The sequence below is a fragment of the Cydia amplana genome, chromosome 11 (assembly GCF_948474715.1).
Source record: "Cydia amplana chromosome 11, ilCydAmpl1.1, whole genome shotgun sequence".
NCBI lineage: Eukaryota > Metazoa > Arthropoda > Insecta > Lepidoptera > Tortricidae > Cydia > Cydia amplana.
The window spans coordinates 821,308-835,821 of NC_086079.1; the positions used below are offsets into that span (position 1 = coordinate 821,308).

The window sequence follows — 14,514 nt, forward strand, 5'->3', positions numbered from 1 at the left end:
TTGACGATTTTGACGTTTAAAAGGATGCGGTGCTGGTGCAGTGCAAAAAGGTAAAATCGAAAAATGAGTTTCACACTATCCAACCGGCCCAAAACCGAACTAACTTTTAGAAAAGGCTGATTTTGAAAACAAATGGTAGAGAGACTAGTAGGAAAAAGAAATACTATTTCAGTTAGAAGGAAGTTATTACCAGTTATTACTGAGAAGAATATAAGCAAATATATAAATACAGTTTATCGGTTAAAAGGGCAGCACTAATTGAGTTGCCGATGTAGAAAATACAATGTTGAATGTTTAAAAGTTTTTTTTTTATGTGGTAACATCATATGTCTAAATTGGAATACAAATGGCGGCTATGTCCCCGTCTGAGGTTTGTAAAAATAATTAAATTACTACCATCTGCGACATTATCACGTATTTGTTTTAGGGCAAAAAGTTTTCTCTCCTTCCCCTGGAACTGGTGCCAAGGAATTTTTATAGTGCCAAAATATGTCGTGTTTATTGTTGCAACTTACAACGCTGTTATGACAGTTTTCTTCAGATGATTTTTTATGACAATTTCTTTTGTTGTGTTGACCACATATATAATAATTATTAGTGTTTTATTCAAAAACTTTAACGAAGACACTTGTAGATGTAACTTGTGTATTTTTCCTTAATGTAGTGAATGTACCCGCCGCGTCGCATTATGCATAACACCGTAACTTACACATAACTTGTATGTTTCTTTTAGCGGAGATTACAAAAAGAACTAATGTCCCTGATGAGGGAGCCACCACCGGGAGTCACCGTGGACGGAGATCAGGCCAGCCAAAATCTAACACTGTAAGTTTGCCATAATTTATTGACCCTTGTTATGTCAACTATTCTAATTAGATATTTTAATTTGGTGCATAGGACAACAGCATGCTAAAATATAACATATGGATATCAATAATTAAACTCAACTTCATTTGAATAATTTAGTATAGAGAGGTTACACTAGCTAGTATGATATGTTATAGTAGGACACAAGACAAATATTTGTATTGGCACATATGTCTTATTATTTGCGGGTGTGTCGTACATTTGACGAGTGATTGTACATATATGCATGAATGTTATCTATTTTAGGTAGCATCTGTCACCCAATATAGCTACTTAATGATAGGATTGAAGGCTAAATGTGCCCATACAAGGAAATAAATGATTATGGGTATTGACTAACAGTTATTACAGGCACTACCTATAATTTAAATCACTATAAAAAGGTCTAAGTGTATTTTATCAAAGCAACATTTTATTGTGCTTAATTAATGTGATAGGGAAGGAAAATATTGAGGTTAATTGAACTTTTTTTTATGTGATTACATTTGTAATTAGATTGTCACAAACCTCTTAACTTTATATGTAGGATTTTAAGACTGCAATTTTAGCTGATATGATAGACCTTTTTTCTATGGCAACCAAAAGAAAAATATGGTAACATGTAGGGTAAATCGTCAATTACTGGCCACTGTCCACTGGTTTAGCAAATTTTCACATTATTGTGTCCGAATCAGATACAGTTAGTCTGGCTCAATGACTGTAGTAGTTGGCTTATTCCCAGTTCCACCCACACAGTTCATTTCAAGCTGATTCTGGTACAAATTGATGAGATCTACTCTCATCTGATCTGTCTCTCTAAATTAGCTTGTTTACATGTTGCTATTACCTAAGTGACAGGTGAATGGCCTAATTATTAAGCATGTCTGCAAAGTTAACTTAAACCCTAGTTTTAATGGGTACTTGTATTATTCTGGGACATACTAAAAAAGTTTTTGCCCTCACGCTCCTACGTGATATTACTTTGTTTTTTTTTATACCACATCGGTGGCAAACAAGCATACGGGCCGCCTGATGGTAAGCAGTCACCGTACTTTGGTCATATTATACGTCTTTTTTGCAAAATGGGTCCATTTTCATTATTACTGACCTAGCAAATGTAGGTACCTACCTTCAAAAGTCGAATGCGTATACTCGTTTAACATATGAGATCACCAGAATATGCGATACAGAATTACCCACTTTATTATCACTAGATAGTATAAAACAAAGTCGCTTCCCGCTGTCTGTCTGTCCCTATGTATGCTTAGATCTTTAAAACTACGAACCGGTTTTTGATGCGGTTTGTTTTAATAGATACGAGTGATTCAAGAGGAAGGTTTATGTATATTTTTTACCCATGCGAAGCCGGGGCGGGTCGTTAGTCGTATAATAACCCAAATAATAGGCTACACAATGATTAAGCATCATAAGACAACGAGGACAATGACTCACTATAGCTTTTGCTTTAGGCTAAGGTTCACACGGTTATCATTTTTATTATTAGGTATTCGAAAAAATCGTGTGTACCTAGCTTTACGGTTTTGCTCTTTATTCGTCTTTATCTGCGGTGACGATTACAATGTTTCTTTAAAACATTCAGTGCCGAAAACCCGACTATCGGATATTTTATGATTTCGTTCCCAGGCCGGACGACCCGATAGTCGGGATCGTGGTACTACAGCTTTATATGACGAAATTTTTGTGGCCTAGTAGTGAATGTGTTAAAAGACTAGATTCTCGCGAATTTCGTTAAGCCTACTTCACACCTACAGTGCGAAAATTGCGCGAAGCCGCGAGCCATAAGTGTGGACTTGTGGAGGTACTGGAGGTGATGCGCGAATATCGCCTCTTTTCTCGATAGGTGTCTGTTTTTAGGGTTCCGTGCGCAAAGGGTAAAAACGGGACCCTATTACTAAGACTCCGCTGTCCGTATGTCTGTCATCAGGCTGTAACTCATGAACCGTAATAGCTTGACACTCTTGACAGATGAAATTTTCACAGATGATGTACCTATTTCTGTTGCCGCTATAATAACAAATACTAAAAACAAAATAAGATAAATATTTAAGTGGCCATACAACCTACTGCCATACAACAAACGTGATTTTTTTACGTTTTTTTGCGTAATGGTACGGAGCCCTTTGTGCGCGAGTACGACTCGCACTTGGCCGGTTTGTTTTATCTGCTATGCTAACTTTGCATCCAATTGAACAGAACAAAGTGAGGAAATGTTTAGTTTTGACATTGACATTAATTATGAGTATTATGACATTTCCACACTTTATCCGACTCTATCACCTTCACATTTCGTGATCCCACTCGCGGGATTCGTCCGCGGTTTGCGCACTTAGTCTGAATAGTCTGATCTAAACATATGGATAAAATACATTTCCAAAACACCTGATGACCTAACTCGAACCATTTCTTTCATCATACATCCGTCTATTTCATTCACTATCGCTCGAATGGGCAAGAGTGATACGCACATAATAAAATTTCGATTTTCGCGGTAAGCACACAGTAACATCGAGTTCACATATTCGATAGTACCTTGTTTAAACAGATGCAAATAATGGCTATTGTATTGTAAACGCGACGCGGTAGGTGACTTAATTCAAGATATGTAAATTACCTATAACAGTGCGTGCAAATATACCGTCTATAATCTATGAATAGACTTCTTGATGCAATCCTGATTATGTCAGCTGTATGATACGTTTATTTATTTATGGATTGCAAAACAATGGTTATACCATCTGTTTGTTAGTAAACCTTATTGCAAAGAGATAAGGTTCATCTATGGTTACTTAGGGTTGCTGGTAGTACTATGATTACAAATATTACAATAGTATCGGTACGAGCACAGTGGTAAAGCGAGTGACTTCCAAACTGGAGGTTGTAGCTTCACGAATTCGTACCAATTAGTTTATTGGTACTTCTGTACGAAATATCTGATATTTAAGAAGAAGAAGAAGAAATACATTTATTATAGAAGAAATACATTATACATTTGACGACCGGTCTGGCCTAGTGGGTAGTGAACCTGCCTATGAAGCCGATGGTCCTGGGTTCGAATCCCGGTAAGGGCATTTATTTGTATGATGAGCACAGATATTTGTTGAGTCATGGGTGTTTTCTATGTATATCGTCGCCTAGCACCCATAGACCCCATAGTACAAGCTTTGCTTAGTTTGGGGCTAGGTTTATCTGTGTAAGATGTCCCCTGATATTGTTATATTATTTATGTAGGCCATAAAGGTCTTACTCATAACTCATAAATCATTTATTCGTAAAACATATCCTTCACTGGATTCGGCGCTGGCCACATTAAGGATTTCAATGCGTGTTCCATTTTCGAAAACTTTTGGCTGTGACGGCGATTCCAGTATTCGTTGCGGATGGCACGCCTATCGTGTCATACGCCACACGTTAAAAACATTGATGACACGCCTGTCGTGCTACCCGCATCGAAACGGTTAAATGAGTGTCATATGTTGTTGACAGGTGGACAGTACACATGGAAGGCGTCCCCGGCACCCTGTACGAGGGCGAGAAATTCGTCCTCCAGTTCAAATTCACCAACAAGTACCCCTTCGACTCTCCAGAGGTAAGTTCCTTGTAGGGAGTGCTCCCGGTACTGGTTTTCTACACAAATACAGTACCGCTACCGGGAATTCCCGGTTCTCGCCACACAAACTCTGTACCGAGAGCATTCGCTAGTTCCTTGACTCCGCTCCGCTTCACTCCGCGATTTCGTCGCGTCGCTACAAGTATATGCGGCCCACACCAATTTTGGTGTGTAGCCATAATAGTTGCCGCGCACGGCTGCGGAACTGACGCCAGCTCGCGTCTGCGCCACCTAGCGGTCATATCTGTCGTAATAGACGCGTTTTGTTAGAGAGTGAATCTTCTGTACCTAGTACTATTATTTATTCTGTGCTGTGCGTCAAGTTCCGGGGCTCAGAAGCGTTTGGAACCGACTAGCTCACTTAGCCGACTAGCTCGCTATTAACGTAGGTCGTTAACGCTGTGTCTTGCGTAAGCGAACAAATCGCGAACGCGAAGCGAAGCGGCGCAGTAGACCCACGGCGTTCGCGTTCGCAACAAGATCGCCCACTTAGGACACTTCTATAGGTATCAAAGGATTGATTCACCCCGCGCCGCATCGCTTCGCTTCGCGTTCGCGTGTTGTTCGCCTACGTAGTACGCTGCGTAACAAATTAGACATAGACATATAAACGGAGTCTCACTACATTTGGAACTACCTACACGACTACACTATCATTATCCCCCTGTCGATATCGCATCGATAACCGCTACCATCATATCCATACTGGAGAACAAAATATTGTCATGCCCCCATAAAATTAATTAGGAAATTAATTTGAGGAATTCTAAGCCGATTTATCCTTAAAGCATTGCCCGCTAAAGAGGCTAATAAAGCAGCCTTCAATAGTTAATGATAACATATTAACAAAACATCTACAAACTTTATGTTATCGCTTGTAATACAAACATTTAAGTACGCGAGAGTTAAATTCGAGTAACCTACGAGTATTACCTCGAGATAGAGATAAGATCACCGAAGTAGGGTAAAAATATCTTAGTCTTAAATATTATGGTGATAACGGTAGATTTTTTGTGCCTATGTATGTAAACTACAAAAATTCCCAAGTTTCATGCTTTAACGCAGCGGTCGGCAACCCGCGAGACTTCCTGGCTATTTTGTATGTAATATTGACAAACGACAATGTCTAGTCTAGTCATAAATATTAACTAAGTGCGGCCCGCGTCAACTTCGTTACCTACTATGTGGCCCTTGGCTGCTAAAAGGTTGCCGACCGCTGCTTTAACGTATCATACATTCAATACATTGAGCCAAGAATTCGTACTAATAAGTTTATCAACCGAAAATCGACTCAAATATATATTGTACGTGGATTACCTACTACAAGTTTTTATAGCCCAATAATAAATGTTTTCAATCCAATACTACCTTGACATTGAACGTATACACGTGATAGGCGGATTTACCTGTTTGGTTTCGCATTATCACTAGAATAAAATTCGTTTTGTTTGTGAAGGTGATCTTTCTTTAGGTTAATTATCAGTTAACGCTAGAAGTAATCATGCAGGCAACATACTCAAAAAGATCTGGACAAGGCTTGTGGATGGGTACGTTAACTACGTTATTAATTACGCAAAAAGCATTAGATTTAGCATTAGAAATAAGGTAAACAATCTTGATGTGTCTTTTAATTGAAGAACACATTTAAAAAATAAGTTACGGTAAATATGTAACAATTATGAATCTAATACGATCTTTTATAAGTAATAGTTATTGATTTTTTAAAAAGTGTTTTTCAATTAAAAGACATGTCAAAATCGCTTACCTTCTTTCAAGTTCTTTCTAATGCTCAAAAAACGAACTATAGGCTTGTACAAGTAATTTATCATCTTAGCCCCAACTCAGGAGCCATAATCGCACCACATATGCTGTTTAATGGCTTACATAACATATTACGTATGGCTCGGCCAGTAAACATAGCTTTACATGGATGTGTTTAATGCGTGGTCTAACAATTAGCATTAGCTACATAATACTAGTAATACCGACGTCTATCAAATTGAAATTGTTCTTCCGTATTTGTTAGATCATTATTTAAGATATGGAGGAACGAGAAAACTCGGGAAAAAGTAATTTCCCATCGCATATTAATTTGGGCCCTATCAGAAGAAAACTGAACATGCATGCATGTTTATAATAAGTAAACTTCCATAATAATGATAAAGATTTGTCTCGCTTAAATCAGTAAGTTTGAGAATCAAGGTTACCCTTTTTAACCGAGCGAGCAAAGCGTCTCCATTTCAGCTTGGGCATAAATCCTTCTGGCTTCTCTAAAGGTTGCATTTCTCAACTGATATTTGACTCCGTTTTTGGAAATTTTTCAAAATGGCGGAGTAATGGGAGTTTGCGAGGTTCTCGTCGCTAAATTACAAAGAAAGTAATCGTAAAACATAAATACCGCTCGTAAAAGTATTTATTGCATATTCAGTTGACAGTAACCGCTTCATGTTTTACCTAAAGAGCCTGTTAGTGTGTTTTATATGACCTAAATAAATATTAAATAACATTTTATAAGTAATAAAATGAAAAAATGTATATGCATACTGGCATAGACTGCTAAATTATGATACTAGCAGTCAATGGCTTCCTTCCTTTTGGTTTTTGAGTAAAAAGATCAGTTTTTTAAATGATGCCAAAATGTCTGTAAGACTTTATGGAAACTTCCAAAGTCTAATTTTCCTGATGTTCTTCAAGTATCACTTCAGCGTCATCTGTCACATTAACTTCCTCGCCCTCTGTGATTTCTTCACCTACAGCTTCTCTATTCACTATATCTTCCGTCTCTTTCTTCGCTTCATCTACTGCTTCTACAAGCTCTTTTGTTTCTTCATGTACGCTTTCTATTTCAAATAAATTTGAAGGTCTTCTTTGAGCAAATAAATCTTTTAAGATCGCCCGTTGCACCTCCAGTTTGCTCTGTTCCAGTTGCTTATCCATATCATTCATGTCATCTCCTTCTGATTCTTGGTTGCTATCACTCGTATTAGATTTAGTCGAAGTGACAAAAGACTGGAAACTTTCTTTAGCAGGGCGTTGAGGCTCAGCGGACACTGGTATTATGTGCATGCTTGGTATTGTCTTGATACTGCCCAAATCTGACGTTGATGATGATTCCGAAGAACATTTGAAAGATTCCTGTGAGTCTCCAGATATCATTATGCTGGGAGCTATAGACAATGTAGATTTTTGCGATTTTGTTTTTGGTATGAAGCCGAGATCGCCTTTTTCGTAGACTTTCTCGAATGAAACTAAGGTTTCTATAGACTCGGCGCGAAGTGTATCACGGTACTGAGATACAATTTTGAGCAGACGTAGCAGCAATGTCTCTCGGTCCATGGTTCCTCTATCTGCATCTTTAGTAGCCCATTCGTCTAGTCTAAGAGCTGATTGGATGCTTATTACAGCTTCTCTCAATATCATTTTCATTTTTTTATTTTCTCTTCCAACTTTTGATGCGTACACAAGAGATTTACTTTGTTCATTAATTTTCCCGTGCAAGTTTTGTTCTAATATTCTAACTTTTAATGTTAAGTTCTCATTTTCTTTTGTCAACTGTTGTATTTTTGCTTTTAGTTGATCGATATTGTCGTTTTGTACTGCCATTAGCGCTTTGTCTTTCTTTACATTTTGCGTGATTGTAGTGAGTTTATCGATTACTTTGAGCTGTGCGATACTCTTCTTAATGGCCAAGTCTCGCTCTTCCTCCGCCAGTTCTTTTGCAAGTTTGGCTGCGTCCTCTCTGTCTTTATACTTTTCATTTTGACTAACTAATTTAGCTTGACTTGCCAATATTTTTTCCAGCTCGTTATTAATAGCAATGTTCTCTCTTATAACCCTGTGCGTTGTCGCCGCAATTCTCATTCCCGTGTTATCTTGAAAATCTTGTGCTAGTTGCAAAAGGCGATTCTCCATTTCTTTCTTTAATTTATCCTTTCCAATTACAAATTTCTTTTCAATTTCATAAATCTTCCTTTTATACGTCATTTCTTGTTCTTTCAGCTGCCGCTCCTGTTTCTCAAACTTCGCCATCAAAATATTTCTAGTGATTCGGAATTCTTCCATCGTATTTAGTTTACTAGTCAAAAGTTTACATTCTGATGTAAGCTGCTCTTTCATAATCTTAAAATTCTTCTCCATCTCAGCGACATTCTTTTTGTGTTCAGCTGTTTCAACTAGTCTAGCTTCTTCTAAGGTTTTCACTTGTTCTTTTAACTCGTTAATTTCCCCATTTTTATTGTCTAGAACTTTCTTCAAGTACGCAATAATGTCAGCCCTATCTTCGTCTAATTTGTCGTAGTCCTTTTTTATGTCCTCATCCCTTAGTTCAAGCTTGTCCACTGTTGTCCTGAGTCTCGCTACTTTCCTGTTAGCCTCAGCCAACTGTAGCTCAAGGAATGTCCTCTCAACTTCAGTAAACATGGGACCTTTAACTTCATCCGGCTTGTCACCTTCCTTTCTTTTTTCGCCTTTCTCACCTTTCGTTTTCAGAATATTTCCTTTGCCTTTTTTCGGTGGCATAATTATTATTATTATTTTTATAATAGTAAAGGTTTACAAATAATGTTTGTCTTAGTGTGTTGTGACAGCATCCGCGAATGTAAATGTTAGACGGCCGCGGTCGCTTAGTTACGCGTGTAAATAAATAATATTTACCAGACCGGTTCAGTTTTTGCCTATTTTAGTAAGATGTTCATTAATTAGATACGATTGCGGATGTGTGAAATTAGTTGAATGCACGAGTCATACATCACTTGATCAATGTAGGAAAAAAACCTAAGACGACTATGAGTCTTTTGTATTTATTTAAACTTTATTGCACAAAAGAAAACTCATCGTACAAAAGGCTCTTACCTAACCTTACAAATTTTCCTCAAGTTTGCGTCTTGGTCAAGTTTTTATTTTTAAAAGTGATTCAGAAGTAATAGAAGGACTCTAGTGCTATTCTAGCTACTGAATACTGCTGTACAGTCATCCGCAGAAGTTGCTAAGCGGGCGAGGTGTTCAAATTTACCTTAACACGCTCTTATTCTCTTAACAATAAAGTCACGTCAAGATCATTTTGAACACCTGGCCCGCATAGCAACTTCTGCTGCTGACTGTACGCACGCGGGTGCCATTGTAGGTAAAATCCGTCGCACGCGTCCGCGCTTGTTAGCGTTGCTCATAATATTTTTTGTTAACCTACACACGCTCCGTGCAACCGCGCCAGCTAGCAGACGGCTGAGACGGCCTTAAAAATTTACAAAGAGTCTTCGTTTATGTACTTAATACCTAGTATGCCTGCTTAACTATTACCTACTGTTGTCATAAATGCACGTGGAATGAGTAAATAAATATTGACTAAACTACCATAGGCTTTACTAGTACTTATTATTTGCTTATGAGTTATGTATGTATTTACTTTGTGTTCGACCCAACGCCGAGACCAAAACAGATCCTTTCAATGTTGATAAAGGCAGTAGGTATCGAGATTATTGTTATAAGTTTAAACATTATTTTATACATTACCTTACTTTTATACAAACTCTTAAGTTGTTTCAATAACAGGAAAAATATAATATTGAAGAATTATTGATGAACAAGATGATTGACAGCGTTTTTAATGTGTATTAGGAACAAGCAGTTATAAAATAGATACTAATGATAGAGAAGTCGAAAAATTCTATGATTAATATTATTATTAACATAACTTAATTATATTATGTTATGTTACTTATGTTACTCTATTTAGACCTAAAATACTTAGTGAATTTTTTCTTCACAATTATTCCTAAATACAATTTACTGAGCTAAGCTAAGGTATATCCTTCCGGCTTTTTGCCACGGCTCATGTGATGAGCTTGGGATCCGCTTAACAACTAATCCCAAGAATTAGCGCAGGCACTAATTAGTGTTTCCGAAAGCAACTGCCATGTGACCTTTCAACTCAGAGGGGAAACTAGGCCTTATTGGAAGTAGTACAGTTTCCTCACGATGTTTTTCTTTACCTAAAAGCTACTGGTAAATATCAAATGATATAATATCTTACACATTCGTTTCGAAAACCCTATTGGTACGAGCTGGGGTTTGAACCCGCGACCTCCGTATTGAAAGTCGCACACTCCTTCCAATGTTTTTTTAATGTATTGATTTATTAACAGTATGTTTCTATCTTATTGCAGGTCACATTCATAGGCAACAACATACCCATACACCCGCACGTGTACTCCAACGGGCATATTTGCCTGTCCATTTTAACGGACGACTGGTCGCCGGCGCTATCCGTGCAATCAGTCTGTTTGTCCATCGTATCTATGCTATCAAGCTGCAAGGAGAAGGTAATACAACATGTTTGTTATAAAGGATAATGTCCATTTTAACGGACGGCTGGTCGCCGGCGCTATCCGTACAATCAGTATGTCTGTCCATCGTTTCTATGCTCTCAAGCTGCAAGGAGGGGTAATACAACAAGTTCCTTATAAGTGTTATATTATAACGAACAACGTCCATTTTAACGGACGACTGGTCGACGTCGCTATCCGTGCAGTCAGTCTTGTCTGTCCATAGTATCTATGCTCTCGAGCTACAAGGAGAAGATAATGTTCGTTATAACGAACATATCTTATTTTAACGGACACAAAAACATCCATAACTTACAAAAACACCCGAGCTCATCACAGATACAAACCTTAGAGTCTGTTCGGAAAGAGAAGAGTCGTGGAATGTATTGGTCCCCATACATTCCATGGTTCCCATGACACTTCTCTTTCCGCACATACTCTACCAGGATTTGAACCCAAACTGCTTCAAAGGAATCTACCAATGGCCCCGTTTAGGTGTAACGGCTTGTTCTTTTTAGGGTTCCGTAGCCAAATGGCAAAAAACGGAACCCTTATAGATTCGTCATGTCTGTCTGTCCGTCTGTCTGTCCGTCCGTATGTCACAGCCACTTTTCTCCGAAACTATAAGAACTATACTGTTGAAACTTGGTAAGTAGATGTATTCTGTGAACCGCATTAAGATTTTCACACAAAAATAGAAAAAAAACAATAAATTTTTGGGGTTCCCCATACTTCGAACTGAAACTCAAAAATTTTTTTTTCATCAAACCCATACGTGTGGGATATCTTTGGATAGGTCTTCAAAAATGATATTGAGGTTCCTAATATCATTTTTTTCTAAACTGAATAGTTTGCGCGAGAGACACTTCCAAAGTGGTAAAATGTGTGTCCCCCCCCCTGTAACTTCTAAAATAAGACAATGATAAAACTAAAAAAAATATATGATGTACATTACCATGTAAACTTCCACCGAAAATTGGTTTGAACGAGATCTAGTAAGTAGTTTTTTTTTATACGTCATAAATCGCCTAAATACGGAACCCTTCATGAGCGAGTCCGACTCGCACTTGGCCGCTTTTTTACATACCGGCCGGGTGCCATAAATAATAGATCAAGATAGGTCGTCACATCAGCATGCAACGAAGGCACACAAATATCTACATAAGTAGCACACGGATGTGCTCCGAAAATAAAACACTTCTATATTTTGAAACTTGTCGGTACATGTTACTTAGCATAAAGTTACACTTGAGCACCTCTATTCGGCTAGCATCACCAGCCAAGTGTCCGACGGGATATCGTCGTGAACTGGTAATCTGTGCCCCCCTTAGTTATTCGATCTGTTTCCGAGATGATACTGATCTGTCAAGTGTCAACAGTGACATTCCTTCAACCAGAAACGGCAACCTTGACACTGACAGATATGATACATCGGAAACAGATCGAATACCTAAAACTCGAATTGGCCTGCCCGATCTTGCAAGGGCTCTGTACAATTTGGTTGCCAACCAAAGACTACTTGGTTGAAAACTACCTTACTATCTTGCAGTGGTTGGAAGTCCCATGCCGACCGATGTAACCCTTTACCAGGCTGACAGTTCGAAAATGACAATCGAATGTCAGTCTTACTGATCTAAAATAGAACACACGTTTGAAGTGCCGTATGTGGGAAATATATATACCTTAGCCTGGCTAAGGGTTAACAGAACTATTAATAGTGAGATTACCACGTAATTTTTAGGGTTCCGTACCAAAAAGGTACAAAAGGAACCCTTATGGTGCGACTCTGTCCGTCCGTCCGTCTGTCTGTCACATTGCTAAATATCTCTTTTTAACTGACAAGTAATTCATCTAGGTCGAATGTCGAGTTTAGTTAAAATTCATCATCAGATTTCACGTACCTATAGATTAAGGTTTGCTTAAGGGCTAATTTATTTTTTTCTATTTTCAGAAACGGCCACCAGACAACTCGTTTTACGTTAAAACCTGCAGCAAAAATCCTAAGAAAACGAAATGGTGGTATCACGGTAAGTCCGAGTTTATTATTTCAGTACCTACTTAATAGTTTCCTGTGGCATTTTACTGTGAACGCTTCGTTATCGTAGTATTTGTTGTTTTTAACGTAATACCCTACTTAAGATGAAATTAATATTTGGTGTTGGCGTTTATTTAATATTTGAGCCGCTTTTTATTTTGTATTGTCGTTTTGATTTACATAGGTAATTTTTTTGTCACAAATTGTTGGAAATTGGATTGGAATTGGATTTCGTTTATATTCCGACCAGCTCTTCAAACATAAATATTTAAATACCAAAAATCGGCCAATTTACCCTTTTTTTACTGCGTCATTATGATGTAGTTAGAGTATTATTTATCTAGATCTGCGGCGGTAGCACGGTCGCATTTTTATCGCTTGTCACCATGCTTGTCACGTTCTAACAAGTATGTAAGTGCGAAAGTGACGGGCTGACGGGCATAAGTGACAGGCGATAAAAATGGAACCATGCTGCGCCCGCAGAGCCGCCACTTGCACCACATTTTTAGGGTTCCGTAAGACTTCGCTGTCCGTCCGTCCGTCCGTCCGTCTGTCACCAGGCTGTATCTCACGAACCGTGATAGCTAGATAGTTGAAATTTTCACAGATGTATTTCTGTTGCCGCTATAACAACAAATACTAAAAACAGAATAAAATAAAGATTTAAGTGGGGCTCCCATACAACAAACGTGATTTTTGACCGAAGTTAAGCAACGTCGGGCGGGGTCAGTACTTGGATGGGTGACCGTTTTTTTGCTTGTTTTGCTCTATTTTTTGTTGATGGTGCGGAACCCTCCGTGCGCGATTCCGTCTCGCACTTGGCCGGTTTTTATTTTTGGCCATGGCCACAGACTAGCCGAGGCGAATACGTGGCCTACGATGGAGCGAGCCTGCCCAGAAGGTGCCTGTTCACCCTTGATTTGAAGGTTGCCGGGTTATATGAGCTCGGAAATATAGACGCCAAGGAATTCCATTCTCACTAACCCGGGGATAACCCGTTAATCCAGTGTCAAATTGTTCTGGTAACAGTGGTAACCATGGTAACGTTCCGGGTTAGTGGGATGGTGCAAGTGGCGCTAATCAAGCGCTAATAGTATAAATTCTCAGTTAAGGCTTGCGTATTATTGAAAAGAAAAAAAGATAGCAAAATGTTGTACTTACATTGTTCCAGACGACTCAGTGTAACCAGTAAGCACGTTGGCTGTATCGCGCATGGACGATATGTGGTCAGTGATAGTGTCGAGTGTACATACTTATATAGCGGGGCGTCGTCGTATCGGTCGCGTTTTGTATACAAATACTGGAAAATCTAAATCTAGGGCTAAAGCAAAACTACAACTTTTACAGTTCAAAAGGAATCGCCACATTTGTCGACACCGAATCGATTTAAGCCGATTAACCCTTTACCGGGCTAGCACATGATTGGCGCGACAGTATCTCATGGCGAGACAGACTACACGTCCCTCTTTTATTAACATAGTTAGAAAAAGACGGGTTGTCTATCTCGCCGCAAGATAATGTCGCACCAATCATGTGTTAGGGGTACAGGCATGTATATATTCCAGATACGGGACTTCAAACATGTGTTCTATTTTCGATGTGTAAGACTGACATTCGATTGTCATTTTTGAAATGTCAGTCTGGTAAAGGGTTTAGTTAAGGTATAGGCTCTGAAGACGCTAGCG

The 14,514-nt window shown here is 38.6% G+C and overlaps 2 protein-coding genes across 2 annotated transcripts; one reads left to right on the forward strand and one right to left on the reverse strand.

The window, feature by feature from the left end:
• Positions 1 to 306: 306 nt before the first annotated feature.
• Positions 307 to 14,132, forward strand: LOC134652148 (ubiquitin-conjugating enzyme E2 W). The gene is made up of 6 exons (XM_063507309.1): positions 307 to 370; positions 734 to 825; positions 4,351 to 4,453; positions 10,636 to 10,791; positions 12,746 to 12,821; positions 14,001 to 14,132. Exons 1-6 carry the CDS (start codon positions 347 to 349, stop codon positions 14,012 to 14,014), a joined length of 465 nt encoding a protein of 154 aa, XP_063363379.1. The 5' UTR covers positions 307 to 346; the 3' UTR covers positions 14,015 to 14,132.
• On the reverse strand, positions 7,145 to 9,030 carry LOC134652255 (cilia- and flagella-associated protein 157). The gene has a single exon (XM_063507426.1). It carries the CDS (start codon positions 8,990 to 8,992, stop codon positions 7,145 to 7,147), a length of 1,848 nt encoding a protein of 615 aa, XP_063363496.1. The 5' UTR covers positions 8,993 to 9,030.
• Positions 14,133 to 14,514: the final 382 nt, after the last annotated feature.